At 37.0% G+C, this 16,154-nt stretch overlaps 1 protein-coding gene across 3 annotated transcripts in view; it reads left to right on the top strand.

Moving 5' to 3' along the window:
• Col14a1 (collagen type XIV alpha 1 chain) overlaps nucleotides 1-16,154 on the top strand; it is a 167,833-nt gene that overhangs the window by 105,136 nt on the left and 46,543 nt on the right. For all 3 annotated transcript variants that reach the window (XM_042673144.1, XM_042673143.1, XM_042673146.1), the window contains exons 31-33: nucleotides 1,868-2,010; nucleotides 3,611-3,720; nucleotides 6,067-6,225. In XM_042673144.1, coding sequence (XP_042529078.1) covers nucleotides 1,868-2,010; nucleotides 3,611-3,720; nucleotides 6,067-6,225 — 412 coding nt within the window. The remainder of the gene's footprint in view (nucleotides 1-1,867; nucleotides 2,011-3,610; nucleotides 3,721-6,066; nucleotides 6,226-16,154) is intronic.

Here is a 16,154-nt window from a genome sequence, read left to right as displayed (position 1 = left end):
GACCCAAACTTATGGCAACATAAGTTTGATCCTTGAACAGTTACAGCAACAAATCTAGAGAGTTGAAAAGTACTGTGGATTACCTTTGTGTTTCCAGTCCAGATCTAGTTCCCAAAGTCCAGTCATATCCAACTGTGTGGTACACATCTCTACTTGGATATCTAGTGCCATTTCAAATTTCCATATGTTCAGTACTACAGCCCTGGTCCTTTCTTACCACCGTTATTTGATCCTTGGACAATGTCACACCAAATTTTCCAATAATTCCTGATAAGTCAGAGTTCATAAATGGCCTGTATTATCTGGGTCTTCCCCTCAAGTCTCTTTCAGTCTTCTCCAATCAAAATGGCCTCCTTGCTTTGCCTCTAAACATAGAAGGCAAAGCCCACCTTGTTGTCTTCATTGGCTATTCCTTCTTTAATGCTTTAATAACTTGAATACTTGAAATATTCTTCCTTTGGTTGCCTGCATAGCTAATTATAGTGTCTCCCTTGAGTTTTTGCTCAAATATAACCTGTTCAATGAAGCTCTGCTCATTTAATCTTCTTAATGAGTCTACTTTGACTTTAACTAAAATTATTACACAATTCTCCTCCAGTAAGTCCCAGGCTCTACTCAGATGTCTTATGGAAATCATAACCTTCTAAATATACTACCTTATTCACACTACTAGAACTTAAGTGTTACAAGGATAGGAATCTTTGTCAGTTTTATTCATTGATGTATCTTCCATGTCTTTACCATGTCTGGTCTCAAACAAGAAGTTAATGAAAGATTTTTTTTAATACAAAGGAATTAACTAATAAATGAAGGTGTGAGATGTTTATACCTATTCATACAAACACAACTTTCATTTTCAAACCAACGCTAAATTCCCACTTACTCACACATTTATGAATTCAATTAATAACTTAGCTGAATTCTTATTATGGGAAAGACCTTTGGGGAGGGGTTAGGAGGAAGATAAAAAGTAAAGAAGTAATGTGTTTAGTTGTTAGAAGGGGAGTGGGGAATGAAATTATATAGAAGGCTGCACTCTTCAAGAAGCAGATTCCCAAAAGGAAATGTGATGGAAGTTTGCTCTGTGAAGAGAGTGGCAGAAAGCAGAACAGGGCAGAAGAGTCAAGCAATCCCAAAGAAAGAGCCTTAACAGAGCCCCTCCCCAACCAGAATTCTGAACACTGGAAGATACTTTAGCTTTGTCTCCCTCTGGGAGGTCCTGGCTCTTCCTTCTACTCCTTCAAAGACCAGTGACTTAAAGAGAAGCCCTGGTAAAGTAAGATGGCCCAAGGAGAGGAAGCTTTCTCCAGCTAAGGGAACTTCAGAAGGCAGCTGAATCAAGAAAAGAACAATCTTAATTCTTGAAGGTGGATCTAAGTTGGTGCATCCTAGTCCCTACTATAGGCAGGAATACAATTAATTATCACAGATGGTAGATTGTGAAAAAATCATAAGCTAAGTTTTATAAAAGGATTGTAGATAAGTGATTATTTATTATACTAAAACTCCTGAAACAACTTCACTGTTCAATGAGAAGTGTGACTGCCTGGATTAGTTATGAAATAGTCAACCATGATATAATTGTGTACTGTAGTCATTAAATATCATGCTTTAAAATATTTAAGGAAATGAAAAATGTTTACATGATGATAAGAAAAGACTGGACCAAAATGATAAAGGGGATAAACACTCACATTGTTTACATGAGTGGGAAATCTACCACCCGGACAGAGTGATATGGTTGGGATGAGTAATGATCTTTGTGGTTTTCCAAAAGCTTGTATAACGAAAGTGTATCTTCTCAATAATCAGAAGAATAAATATTGAGGAAAGATATAATAGAACATCATTTTCTTCCTTCCTTCAGGTATCTGCATCCAGAAGGGCTGCCTTCTGATTATACAATCAGTTTTCTATTCCGAATTCTTCCTGACACCCCACAAGAACCATTTGCTCTTTGGGAAATTTTAAATAAAAATTCTGACCCACTGGTTGGGATAATTTTGGACAGTAAGTACACATATGCATCTACATATATACATATATATATGACATATGTTTGCCTAATGCACATTGCATGGAAGCTTGCCTGTTTATACCACAGAGTAACTCTTTTTCTTTTTGGCCAGGGTGAGGGGGCGCAGCAGGGTATCTGTCCTAGAGCTTACACTCAGGGCCTGGACAGTGTCCCTGAGCTTTCTTACTCATGTCCAGTGCTCTACCACTTCAGCCACACGACTACTTCAGGCTTTTTGGTGGTTAATTGCAGATGAGTTTCATGGACTGCCTGGGCTGGCTTCAAATCATAATCCTCAGATCTCAGCCCTCTAAGTAGCTAGGATGACAGACTTGAGCCACTGGCACCTGATCTGTGGTAGAACAGTTAATTCATTCACTTACCCACTCATAAGTTCAACAAACATTTCTTACTTTGTGCCAGCGCTAGGGGCTGTAATATGGTAATGAGCAAGTTGAAAATAGACTCACGTGTTTTACTGAAGGTATGAAGGCTGTGGGCAGAGCAAAGCTGATGGCGGAGTGGGGAATAGGGGGGACAAGAAGTTGGTTTGGTTAGGGGTATGTATGTAATAGTATGAGGTGCTTATTTGCTACTCTAGAGAAGATGTCAGGTCAGCAGCATTCTTATTTGGGAAGAATTTTGGGATAGACATGTAACTTTGGAAAGTTGTGTGCATGACATATAAGCCACGATACTGGGTTAGCTAATTGAGAGCGAGTATGAAATGAGAAGAGAACAAGTCTGAGAAGGGAAGCCCCCATGTCTGGAGGTGGGGAGGAACATTTGGATACAAGACAGTATTTTAAACTTATTTCCAGCTACCATGTGCGGTGTGTGTGTGTGTGTGTGTGTGTGTGTGTGTGTGTGTGTGTGTGTGTGTGTGTGTGTGTGTGTGTTGGTCTTGGGCCTTGAACTAAGAACTTGGGTGCTGCTCCTGAATTTTTTTGCTCAAGGCCAGCACTCTGCCACTTGAGCCACAGCTCCATAGGGAAATTGTGTGCAAGTTTCTTTCCCATCCCACGTTAATTTAGCCAACTGAAAGCCTGTGCCAAACTGAAAACTATAAACCCTCTCATTACTCATTACTTTTCCTTAGACATAATTTCAAAAATTAGAAGCAATTCAGGCAACAGTGGCTCATGCCTTTAACCCTCGCTATTCATGAGGCTGAAATCACAGTTGTGGTTTTGAGTTAGCAGGGGCAGAAAAATCTGGAGACTCTTAATCTTCAAATAACCAGCAAAAAGCTGAAAGTAGGGGCATGGATCTACACATGGATATTGCACAGTAATCTTCACCTACCATGTAGTTAGATCCATCTCATTTATGAACTGCTCCTTTCTGTGTATAGGAATGCCATAATTTCATATCACGTAAGTAACTAAGAACCATTGCATAAGAAAACTGGTATTTTTTTAAATGTCTGATAAGATTGTGTTACCAGAAGTAAAGTGTAGAGGAGTGTAAGTGAAGTATAGAGTGTAGAACAGTAGCCATGGGCAAGATTGTGAGGCCCTGAGTTCAAAGCCCCGTATCTAGTTGAATTGTTGTTCCTTCTAAAGTATTTTCACATTTCCTTTGTTTGAATAGATGGCGGGAAAACTCTAACATATTTCAACTATGATCGCAATGGGGATTTTCAAACGGTTACTTTTGAAGGACCTGAAATCAGGAAAATTTTTCATGGAAGCTTTCACAAGGTGAGTAATGCATTTATTCATTCGCATTCTGCACACATATACCTAATTCCTATGTATATTCATCACCATTTCTGCTGAGAAAATAGGCATATATATTTTTAATGCCATAGAGCACTGTATCTCAAATTTTGAGTGGAGTAGAATTACTGTCTCTAAACTTGTTGATCATGTCCAGAGATTCTGATTAGGTAGTTCTGTGATAGGGCCCTGAAATGTATATTTCCAGGAGACACTCAGGAGATATTGACAGAATTGGTCCAGATTCTCCCTTTGAGAAACAATGCAGTAAACAGTACTATATGAATAAGTAGACCATGGCTTATTTGTTATATTTTGTGTGATGAACAAAAGATTGCTAGTCTGCCTGACCAAAAGAGCAGATCATCTTTGCAACTGCTTATGAAGACATAACTAGATGAACCATTTTAAAATGTGAAGATAGATATCACTGATTATACATATACATTTTTTCAGGGACAACCTATCAATGTCATCATAAAAGTTACCTTACAAAAGATTTCTGTAAACCCTAACTTTATTTGTTCTGATCTTAATAACTTGGCTCTTGTGATTGAATTCTGTTCCTTAACATTCATTTCTCAGAAACCTGAGAGTGGACATACCTTCCTTCCATCTTCTATTGGTTCCTTTGTATTTGGGGAATGTCCACTGATCTCTTCAGGATGAGAAAAGAGCTCACTGGTTCGCAGGAGCCTTTCTCCCCTAAGTTGGGCCTTCCTGCTTGTTAAAGAGAAGGGATATTGCACAGTAATCTCACCTACCATGTAGTTAAATCCATCTCATTTATAAACTGCTCCTTTCTGTGTATAAGAATACCATAATTTTATATCACATAAGTAACTAAGAACCATTGCGTAAGAAAACTGGTATTGTTTTTTTCTCCCATGTCTGTTAGGATTGTGCTACCAGAAGTAAAGGAATCGGAAAAACATTTGAGATGCAAGGGGAGATTTACTAGGGCAAGGTCCCATTCAGAGCTCTTTGACTTTACCTCTTTTACTTCTCCTTCTGACACAACACTTTTCTTAGTTATGACAAGTCTGAAGCAAAGCAGTCAAGAAAATTTATGGGAAGATGAAAGCATTTGCAGTTGCACAAGTGTTAGAACAAGCACTTTCACTTTAACTTGTAATTCTCATTCCACAGAATTCTTTATGAGTCTAAGGTGACTGTTAAGCTTTACCAAACTGTATTTAAACAAGTAAGGTTCATTCATTATTGGCTTTAAAATTAATAACTTTCAAGTTTTTTTAACAGTTGTATGAAGAAAGACATTTCTAGTTTAAGTTTTAATAAAACCAAAGGCCAGACAAAGACCAAAAGATGCCATCATAGATGAAAATATGTTTATAAGCCTTGGAATTTTATGATCTTGGACACAATGTGGTTAGCCAATACATCTAGAATATACTTACTCAAGTCTGGCATCTAATGGCAACACAGGCTTTCCCAAATCTTCACAAAAATTGGTGGACTCCTAAAAAATTGTTGTGCAGATACTTGAGATGGTAGCTTAAGAGAACTTAACTAAACATTAAGTCAAAGGGTTTTATTTCACTATGGTCTAGAGTTACCAGATAGCATTATCCCTTCCCCACGCAATCCTGTAACTTCTAAGATATTATTGCTTTAGAGCAATAATAGAATTCAAAAATAATCAGCCAAGTACCTGTGGCTCATGCCTATAATCCTAGATACTCAAGAGGCTGAGATCTGAGGATTGTGACTAAAAGCCAGCCCTGGCAGGAAATTCTATAAGACTGTTATCTCCAGTTAACCACCAAAAAGCCAGAAGTGGAGCTCTTGAGTGGCAGGGCACTAGACTTGAGGGGAAAAAAAGAATACTTGCAGTTATTATTATTATTATTATTATTATATCACTTGTGGGGCTTGAACTCATGGCCTGGGCACTATCCCTGAATCTCTTTACTCAAGATTAACACTGTAACACTGAGCCACAGCACCACTTCCAGTTTTTGAGTGGTTAATTAAAGATAAGTTTTATGGGGACTTTTCTGCTTGGGCTGGTCTGAACTGTGATCCTTAGATCTCCTCCTCCTGAATAGCTAGGATTACAAGTATGAGCCACTGGTGCCTGGCTCACTGTAGTTATTTTTAAAGATAGTATTCATGAAATAAAGGTATTATGTAAATAAAAACAGATGACACTTGAGGGTTAAACAATCACGAAGGTAGCAAAATATCAAAAACAGATGGTGACAGAAGTTTTCTTTATACTTGTTCAGGATGAATTATACAAGTATTCAAGTTTGCTTGGTATTTCTCCTACACTTTTCCTTCTAAAATGTCCTCCCTTTTACCCAGCTTCATGTTGTTGTCAGCAAGACTTTGGCCAAAGTAGTTGTTGACTGCAAGCAAGTGGGAGAGAAGGCAATAAATGCATCAGCTAACGTCACGGCAGATGGTGTAGAAGTACTTGGGAGGATGGTTAGATCGAGAGGACCAAGTGGAAACTCTGCACCAGTAAGTGCATAATCAAGTGAAGCTGTTGTGTTGCAGGAAAAGCATTTGTAAACATAAGTATATTTAGCTATTTTTAAGGGAAAAGAATTCGTGGATGGATGGACGGATGGGTGTGTGGATGGACGGATAGACCATAGGCTTGTTAAAACACACACTCAAAGAAAGCTTTTTATTTTTGGGTCCGGACGTGGGGCCTGAACTCTGGGCCTGGGCACTGTCTCTCAGCTCTTCAGCTCAAGGCTAGTGCCCTACCACTTGAGCCACAGGCCACTTCTGGCTTTTTTCTTTTTGCTTATGTGGTGCTGAGGAATCGAACCCAGGGCCTCAGGCATGCAAGGCAAGTGCTCTACCACTGAGCCACCTTCCCAGCCCCTCAAAGCTTTTTGAAGTAGATTTCTGCTATGATATAAGAAGAGGGGGGAAGGGGGAGGCTGGGAAGGGATGTGAAGGATAAACAAAGGAGGAGGCTGCAATGCTTGGTAAGAAATGTACGCATTATCCTGCCCATGTAATTGTAACCCCTCTGTACAGTATGTTCACAAATAAAATAAAAAAAAAGAAGAATGCTTTAGAAATTAGTATAAACCATGAAGTCTTAAAAATTGTAACAGTATAACATGTATCCCATGGTTTATGACTTTGGTAATTTGTGACTAGTAATCAGAACAGTTAATGAATTTCATTTATATAAGAAAATACAAATTTGAACAAAATCTCTTAGTATTATACCCAATAAGTGACATAAATCTCTACTTTAGGTTAGATTTAGACATTTTAAAATAGGTCTTTGCTATCATTAGTTTTTGCTCTGAAACATTAATTATCACTCTAAGATAATAAAATTTTCATCATACAGAGTGGAATTTAAGTCTGGGAGACTTCCAGTTGGCTGAGAAATCATATGCTCTTCACTTATTACCCATGGAAAAAGGATGGTGTATACAGGTTTTAACACCAGACATTCACAGCTAATTAGCAGCCTCTCCAACTTGAATCATTCTATAATTAGTAAAGCATTTTACTCTTAAAAACAACTTCAACTCTTCTAAATTTTGATGATACTGAATTACTAGTATTGCCTCTCACTCTTATAGATCTTTAGAATTAGCTAGTTATGTGCAATTTTAGGAAGTCTTTTCCAAACTTGGTGCTAAACTTGTACAGAGGAAATTCTATACCGTGTATATGTTCATCTGAATTACAGAAGGGAAGGTGAGCAACAAAATGGTGAAATGAAGGACAATGGGTGAACCAATGCCACAGTGATACTCACAAGACAATATGTTGTAAATGAACTTTACAACTTGGGGGAGGGGCGGGTGCTGGGGGAGACAAAGTGGGAGAAAAATGAAGGAAGGGATAACAAGTTCAACAAGGAATGTATTCACTACCTTACAGATGCAACTGTAATCCCTCCATACACCACCTTGAGGTTAAAATTTAAAAAAAGACCTTGGTGCTAAACTTGTACAAAGGAAATTTTATGCAATGTCATATAAATAAGATTAAAATCCAGGCATGCTATTTGACATGAGTTGCTAGCTTCCCCGCTTTCCAATGGGCCCTTCAAGAAGCACAGCCCTACTGCACAGGCTATTCATATTTTATGTCAGTAGACAATTTCAGAATGGTAACATGATTTACTTTGGGACAGTATGCTTTAAAAAAAAAAGTGTTGGCATTTCTTTTTGTGCCGCTTCTGCTTCCAATGTGAATGTGGAATTCGTTGGTATAGCTCTCAAATCTTGACTCATTTTGCTCCACATACTAGTTTTTTGTTGAACTACTGTAATATCTTTCATTTATGCTTTAAGACCTTGATAGGCAGATGTGTGTTACTAGTTTAACAATTAGATTTTCTACTTTGCTTTGGAACATGAGGGGTTAGATATCTAGGAAGGAACTATAAAAACAGTGGAAAGTTCTCATTTTTAATTATGGTAAGGGATCTTGGAGAATGTGCACATGATATTGAGAATTTTTTTTTTTCAGGTAAGGGGTAGGTTTATTCATCGTTCAGGCTGGCACCAGGCCATCTTGGTCCTCCACACGGTGGGGAAAGGCCTGGGAAAGAGAGAGCTGGGAAAGAGAGAGCAAGAGAGAGAGCTGGGGAAAGAGCTAAGAGAGAACTAAAAAAGAGAGAAAATAGCTAGAAAAGAGAAGAGCTAGAGAAGAGCTAGAAAAGAGCAGAGAGCTGGGAAAGAGAAGAAAAGGAAAGAGCTGAGAAAGAGCTAGAAAAGAGCAGAGAGAGAGAGAGAGAGAGCTAGAAAAGAGCAGAGAGAGAGAGAGAGAGCTAGAAAAGAGCAGAGAGAGAGAGAGAGCTAGAAAAGAGAAGGGAGAGAGTGTCTGGGCCTGGGCTAGGCCTTATCTAGGGTATGGGCAGAGAAAGGTATGGCCACATCAAATTCAGGTGTGACCTCAGCAGATAAGAACAGCACCACGCACGTGGTATTCAGGTAAGGGGTAGGTTTATTCATCGTTCTGGCTGGCACCAGGCCATCTTGGTCCTCCACGTGGTGGGAAAAGGCCTGGGAAAGAGAGCTGGGAGAGCTGGGAAAGAGAGAGAGAGCTGGGAAAGAGTTGGGAAAGAGAGAGCTGGGAAAGAGAGAGAGAAAGAGAGCTAGAAAAGAGAGCGTCTGGGAAAGGTAGGAAAGAGAGAGCTAGGAAAGAAAAGAGAGCTGGGAAAGAGAAGAGAAGGAAAGAGCTGAGAAAGAGCTAGAAAAGAGCAGAGAGAGAGAGAGAGCTAGAAAAGAGCTAGAAAAGAGCAGAGAGAGAGCTAGAAAAGAGAGCAATATTGAGAATTTTTGCCTCTTACTGGATGCTATTTTGTGCTGACTATAAGAATGTAAAATCTTGTATGGATACACGGATACGCAGAGAGATGCTTGGGAAGATAGAGTCTAAGAAAAAGGAAAGAACTAGTGATAAAATACTCACATCACCTACTACTGTTATTCAGATTTTCTTAATTTTAGAGGAAATAAGATAGTACCTTCCCTGTCCTCCATCCCATCTTTTATAGACAATTACTAGGTATTTAAAATGTGATTATTTATAGCTTATACAATATTATATTATATATGGTACACATATGTGTATTGTTGTTCTTTTATATGTCTAAATTTCATTTCCCTAGCAAGAATATAAATTCCCTAAAATAGTAAGGCCTGGTCTACTTTTTGTCCCTATGTCACAGTGTCTAGTAAACTCCTATGAATACACTGTATGTAATGACCGAATTCCCGATACATATTGAATCAAAAAGCAAAGATTGGTTTTTGAAAGTAGACTCACCTGTAGAATCTGTGCTTAATGGTGATAAATCTTTAGTTTTTGTCATAGAAGAACTACTAATAAACAGAGTGAGTTTGGTAGTGACTTCCAGCTGGTAAGAAACAAAAGGGAGTTTATAGAAGTTGATAATTAAAGCATTCTTTATAAGGGTAGTTAAAATGCCATATTTTTATTGGAACTGTGAAGTCAACAAAGAATTACTGAATAGATTCTAGTCTGCCTACCTATCAAAGAATTTGATTATGTTGAAATGGATGATTGTAGGTTAGAACTCAAGAATGTAATTGAACACCCAGACTTATTTCTTGGAGATATTAGTTAATTGTTTCAGTACAGGGTAAGAGAAGCCCTTGTATTCACTTTTCAATTCAGAAATTTATTGTTATATATGTTTTTTCTTCAATCACTAGCAAAAGGGAATAGGTAATGTTCAAATTTCGGATTATTTCATGAGAACTTATTATAGGAGACAGTAGTGTCTTGTAGGTCACCATTCCTTCCCAAATTCAGCAATGATTCAATAAATACCAGATGGTAGGAAATATTCCATTTTTAAAGAATCATATATTCCTTTTCAACAATAATGATGGATAGACTCATGAAATTAGGAATTCAGTAACTACTGTATAGAAACCACGTTTATTCTTAATGAAAACAACTGCTCAGCAAAGAAAGATTTTGTAGACAGTAATATTCTCTAGTGGGACTAAACTAATAAGCAGGCTTAATTTAGCTGTCAAAACACATGTGGAAAGATATCTGACTGGGCTTCTCCTTTCCAATCTATTTTCCTAAGGAGTTTTTGCTACCCTTTCTGATCTCTACAGAGATAATGCTAGAAAAAGTTTTCATCTTTTGGTGTAGGATGTTTGTCTTTTGAAGAGAAATTAACATTTATTGGGCAAACCATCAGTACTTTTTATGCATGATATTTGTATTTATTTATATACATGATTGCTATATATGATATTTAACCTTACAGTGTGTCTTGTTCAGTGCTTTCTTTATTTGGGAAGTCAAGAATTAACAGCATCTTGAAAGGAAAATAGTCTCGTACGTACTGCTTATGTAACTCAAGCTGTGATATTTTAATGGGATTAAAAATATATCACAATGTATTTTTAATCACATAACAACACTGAAATACTGGCATACTATCCAAATTATATGCATGGAAGAAATTGAGCCAAAGGAATTCAGTAAGTGAGGCACACTCATTTAAATAGGAAATGCAGGAGTCAAGATTGTAAACCAATTTTGCTTGATTTCAATAACCTTGCTCTTCTTATATTATAGCAAGGCTTGCCTAGAGAAGCAGGCATTTTTCTGTGTTAATCCTATTGATCCTCTTCCAACTTCCCCTCATTGTTTTAGTTTATATTAATCATATAAAGGGGTTCAGTGGGTTTTTCAAATCTACTATTTATATACTTATCTAACTAGTATTTCACCTTCTGCTATTCAACTAACAGAAACATGTAAATTATGTTTCAGAGTCATGTACAGTTTTATTTTCTGTAGAAATTGACAGCAATCTACTTCATAGTCCTAAAGAAAGATGTGTGAAATTTTGAAAAAGGATAGTATGTTTTTATGTGACTTATTTCTTTAAATCCTTAAAATAATGACGTAGCTTATATTTATTATATTCATGCTATGGAATAGCAATAGGAATTTTTCTAGGAACATTGATTTAATTGTCTATAACTGTAGGAAAAACATTTTTATTGTTAATAGAAATAGAGAGACAGAAACTGAGGCATGGAGAAGCTAGGAAAGTGAGACAAGTCTTGTCTCTGCCTTTATTCCACTGATTCTATAGAACTTAAGACAGAGAAGGGAGTCCAGTCTGTAGCAGGGATCATCTGTGCTAACTGCTCCTTGACAGTTTCAAAATACTTGTCATTTTTTAACCTGCAACCTTGAAAGTGAATTTGGTCAGCACCTATCCCCAAAGTATGTCTGAACTTAAGCAGATTAGCTCCTATCAACAAAAAACACCAGTTGTTGACTTTCATTTCTCAAGTTCATTATAGCCTCCCTAGTTTTCCTGAAATTCAATAAATTGATGCAGAATAAGTAAAAACAGTTCAGTAGCTAAAAGTTAGCTGAAAGTGCTAAGCATTTTGGTTTGTAACTCAACAGAAGCTAGACACCAAATAAAAATCAGAAGATGGCTTAGGTCCTGGTACTCTTTCTATAGAATCTCATGCCTTGAAGCCTCTCTATTTATATAAGTGAATGCAAAACTCGACTTCACATTGTGAAATTAGTTGTATCTATGAAATTAGTTATATCATGTTAGAGGGGGGGAAAAAACTATAGGACAAAATTTGGGACTGAGCAGAAAGAGGAGCGAGGAATACATTTTATTTCCCATTCATAGATCAAAATGACTCAACTGCTGGAAAATATTTTAATCTCATTTTCACGTTAACATTTGACCCCAAATGACTTGCCTTTTGTGCTACACCCAGAGAAAATGTCCAATAATGAAAAATGAGCATTTGTAACTGGCTATGTATTCCCTTGGAAAACATTACAAAAAAGTGAAAGAAAGTAGGAGGTTGTGTGTCCTCAGTTCTTTCCCTCTCTCTCCCTCGCTATTCCCCCCTCTCTTCCTCCCTCTCCATCTCCTCCTCTCCCCTTTTCTCTTTCCCTTCCCATCTCTTTCATCACATATATATGTCTTTAATAGTGTTCAGTTAGTTATAAATGAAAAAGTCAAATAAAAGGCGGCTACCTCTTGTATTAGTTGCTTGAGCCATATTATCTGGCATTTTAAAGCAAGATTTTGACATGCAGTTTCTGTACTGTCCTTCATTGCTTTTGGAACAAAAGCAAGAGGCTTTTTGTTTCATTTCAGTTTTTAAATCAATCTGCAAAAATGTGCCTTGGAAAAGAAGTTGCTAAATACAAGCTGAGGAATGTAAGTTATTAGAAATGCAAAGCAATTATGAATAATTTTTTGTACCCAAAGAAAAAGCTGTTGATCTCATCAAACTTGCAAAAGAAAAGACAACCCACATAGTAACATTCCTCAAGTGATGGTTTTGGCTTTGCTCATGCTTAATAGGCATTTAACCCCTAGAATAGACACATTGAACTCATAAGAATCCCAGTAACTCTGTATGTCTGAAGCCCTGGGTGACTGGGTGGGAAATGCTTATTTCTAAAACTTTGAGAAAACCTGATATTGTATTTGGAGTACTGGAAGACCATTGCTTTAAGTAAATCTTTCCATTCACCAAAGATTTTTATGCTGAGAGTCCTATTCAGAAATGGAAATTTTCTTAATGAACAAACACTTTGCAGATGTAAATATCACAATGGGAGCCCTTTAATAAATGTTCCCAGCTGAAATGACATTGTAAAGTTAAGTTGGGTTACCTTTATTTTAACTTTAAACCAATGATCCACTTACTCAAAAATAAATGACACATAGTTTAAAAGAGTTATTTGAGCTCCTAAAATCCCAAATGGGACTGAATCTTTAACATGTAACTCAATTATTTAAGCTTTTCCATCTCCACACCTTTGGTACAGAAAGATGGTACTATTGCCATACCTCACAGTGTTGATCTGAGGAGTAAATAGAATGTCTTTAGCACTTAGAATTCTGGTACACAGTAGATTTTCAGCAAATCAATGTTTGCTATTATTATTAGCTGACATATTTCTTCATCCAAACACTAAGCAGATACTATTGTAGGAAAAAAAACACATACATATTTCTGCATTCAAGCCTATCATTTTCATTTTGATTCTCTTTTTTTTGTGTTATATAGAAATTTGTAACTTTAAAAATCAGTTAGGAAATGGTTGGGCATAGAACATTAAAATATTTATTTTTAATAATTTTTTCCAAGGGTTTCCATTTCTTTACAAATGGCACAGTATCTTTTTTTTTCTGATGGATGAGTAGAATTCCATTCTGTGTATGTATCACATTTTCTTGATTCATTCAACCACTGAGGGGCATCTAAGTTGATTCCATATTTTTGGCTCTGGTAAATAATACTGCAATGAATATGGTTGTGTTGGTAGCTTTAGTGCAGACTTGTTAATGTTCTATTGGATAATTGCTCAGGAGTGGAATTACTGGATCATAATGTAGTCTGATATTTAGTTTTTTGAGAAACCTCCATACTGTTTTCCATAGTGATTGAAAACGATTACATTCCCACCAACAGTGTAATACAGTTCCCTTTTGGCCACATCCCTGCCAGCATTTGTTATTGTTAGTTTTCTGGATAATGGCCATTCTAACTGGGGTGAGGTAGAATGCCAGTGTTATTTTGATTTGCATTTCCTTTATTGGCAGTGACGTTGAACATTTCTTCATGAGTCTATTGGCCATTTTTACTTCTTCTGAGAAGTCTCTCTTTAAATCATTAGCCCATTTATTAATTGGGTTGTTTCTTTGAAAATATATTTTGGGGGGAGTTTAATTTTTTGAGCTCTAAGTATATTTTGGATATTAGGCCCCTGACTGTTGTATAGCTATTAAAATCTTCTTCCTATTAAGTGAAATAAGCCAGACCCAAAGAAACATAGGCTGCATGGTTTCTGTCATTTGTAGAATATGCCCATAAATCTATAAACAAACACACTTGGTGGTATGCAAATAGTTACAAATGAATTAACTGAAATATAATAGACTCTATAGAGAGCTCAAATAGTATAATTATTTGGAAAGTACCAAGAAATGGTTACTTGCAAGAGGGGAGGGTGGGGTCAAGGGAAGAAGGGGGCAAAGATGAAGGGGGGAGGAGGGGAGAATGCAGACAAGAATTTATTGTATATGCCACAAAATTGAGAAAAATAAGGAAAGGGGCGGGCTGAAGGGAGTGCAGATGTTGAAGGGATGATATGGCTTAAGATGCATTATATAGGGGCTGGGAAGGTGGCTCAGTGGTAGAGTTCTTGCCTTGCATGCATGAGGTCTGAGTTCAATTCCTCAGTACCACATAAGCAAAAAAGCTGGGAGTGGCACTGTGGCTCAAGCCTTAAGCTGAAGAGCTGAGGGACAGTGCCCACGCCTAGAGTTCAGGCCCCACGACCACCACCACCACCAACAAAAAAGATGCATTGTATACATAAACTGCCTTGTTAAATGGCCAAAAAAAAATCAGTACATAATCTAAAAACTAAGAAAAGTAAGGGAAGGGAAGGGTTTGGAGGGGTGAGTGAGAATGTTGAAAGGGATAACATTGATCAAGATGCACTGTGTTCATAAACTTTGTTGAGTGGCAACACCTTTGTATAACTACTTAAAGATAATGAAATATTACAAGAAGAATTAGAGAAAAATATTTATATTTTAATGACAATCATGTTCCAGGCATTATTCTAAATATCTTCTTTGCCAAATGCTGGTGTCTCATACCTGTAATCCTAGCTGTTCGGGAGGCTGAGATCTGATGATCACAGTTTAAAGCCAGATACAACAGACAAATCCCAGAGACTCTTACCTCCAATTAACCAGCAAAATGCCAGAAGTAGAAGTATGGCTCAAGTGGTAGAGTTCTAGCCTTGAACAATAAGTTCCACTTAGCATAAGAAAGAAATAAACAAGCAAGAAAGACACATGTTCTCCATACAAACTCAGAATAGCTATTACAGGTTAAGTATTCTTTTTCTGAAATACATGGAACTAGAAAAGTTTCTTTAAAAATTTGAAATCTATGAATATCGTGGGGATGAGATCTAAGTTTAGATGCACAATTAATTTTGTTTCATATATACCCTATACATAATACCAAAATAATTTTATCCAATATCTTTAGTATGTCTTACCTTTTGAATATGATCTAGCCCCATGAGTTCAGGGGTAGAATTTCCTAGCAACCTATTGGATCTCAGAAAAGTTCTAATGAAGAGTAATCAACATGTACTACTAGAGTACTTTTACAGGTGAGGAAACTGAGTCCAAGATAGGAAATACTTTGTTCATTCCATGTCAGCCTGTCAGCAGAGGTGCTAAGACGCTGCCCTTCTACCCAGAGATTTAGCTCTGTGGTGCCCTCTTGCTTGTGTGAAATATTTGAGGTTATTCTTATAGATATATAACTCAGTTGTTGTATTATACCTTTAAATTTTTTTGTTAAAATTCATATTTTTTTATTGGCCACAGTTAAATTGTATGGTTGCCCTGTCATGGCTCAAGTCTAACACCCTGGGGGCTGGAGGTTACCAAGTAGAAGCAATAGAGCCCTATAGATTTCTGTAAACAGCACATTAGATGTGTATACTTGAGGTGCTTTGGCTCAAGGGTCTGTTTACCAAACCCAAGAAGTGTTCTATTGATTAGTTAGAATCAATTTTCTCATATGCTTAAGAAAATAAAGTGCTTTGACTCCAAGGTCTGTCTTACAAAACTCAAGCATTGTTTTATTGATTCGTTAAATGAACATTTGCACAAAGGCATACAATTATTTGTAAGCATGATGACAAAAAAAAAGCCTGATTTCATTTTCTTTATAGTCAAACAAGCTCTTCTGTGATAGTGTGTGTATTATAGTAGCCCTGTTCAGTGGTACATGTGCTGGAGTATTCTTGTTTTCATCTGGAGAGCTCTTGGCATAGAATGAGTAGGTAGAAATAAGGAATCGAGTTTCCAGCCCTGGCTGAAC

Source organism: Dipodomys spectabilis, unplaced genomic scaffold (genome assembly GCF_019054845.1).
Source record: "Dipodomys spectabilis isolate Male_0828 unplaced genomic scaffold, ASM1905484v1 ptg000783l, whole genome shotgun sequence".
NCBI classification, from domain to species: Eukaryota; Metazoa; Chordata; class Mammalia; order Rodentia; family Heteromyidae; genus Dipodomys; species Dipodomys spectabilis.
The sequence above is the reverse complement of the archived record's forward strand: the minus strand, read 5'-3'. Positions and strand labels throughout refer to the sequence as shown.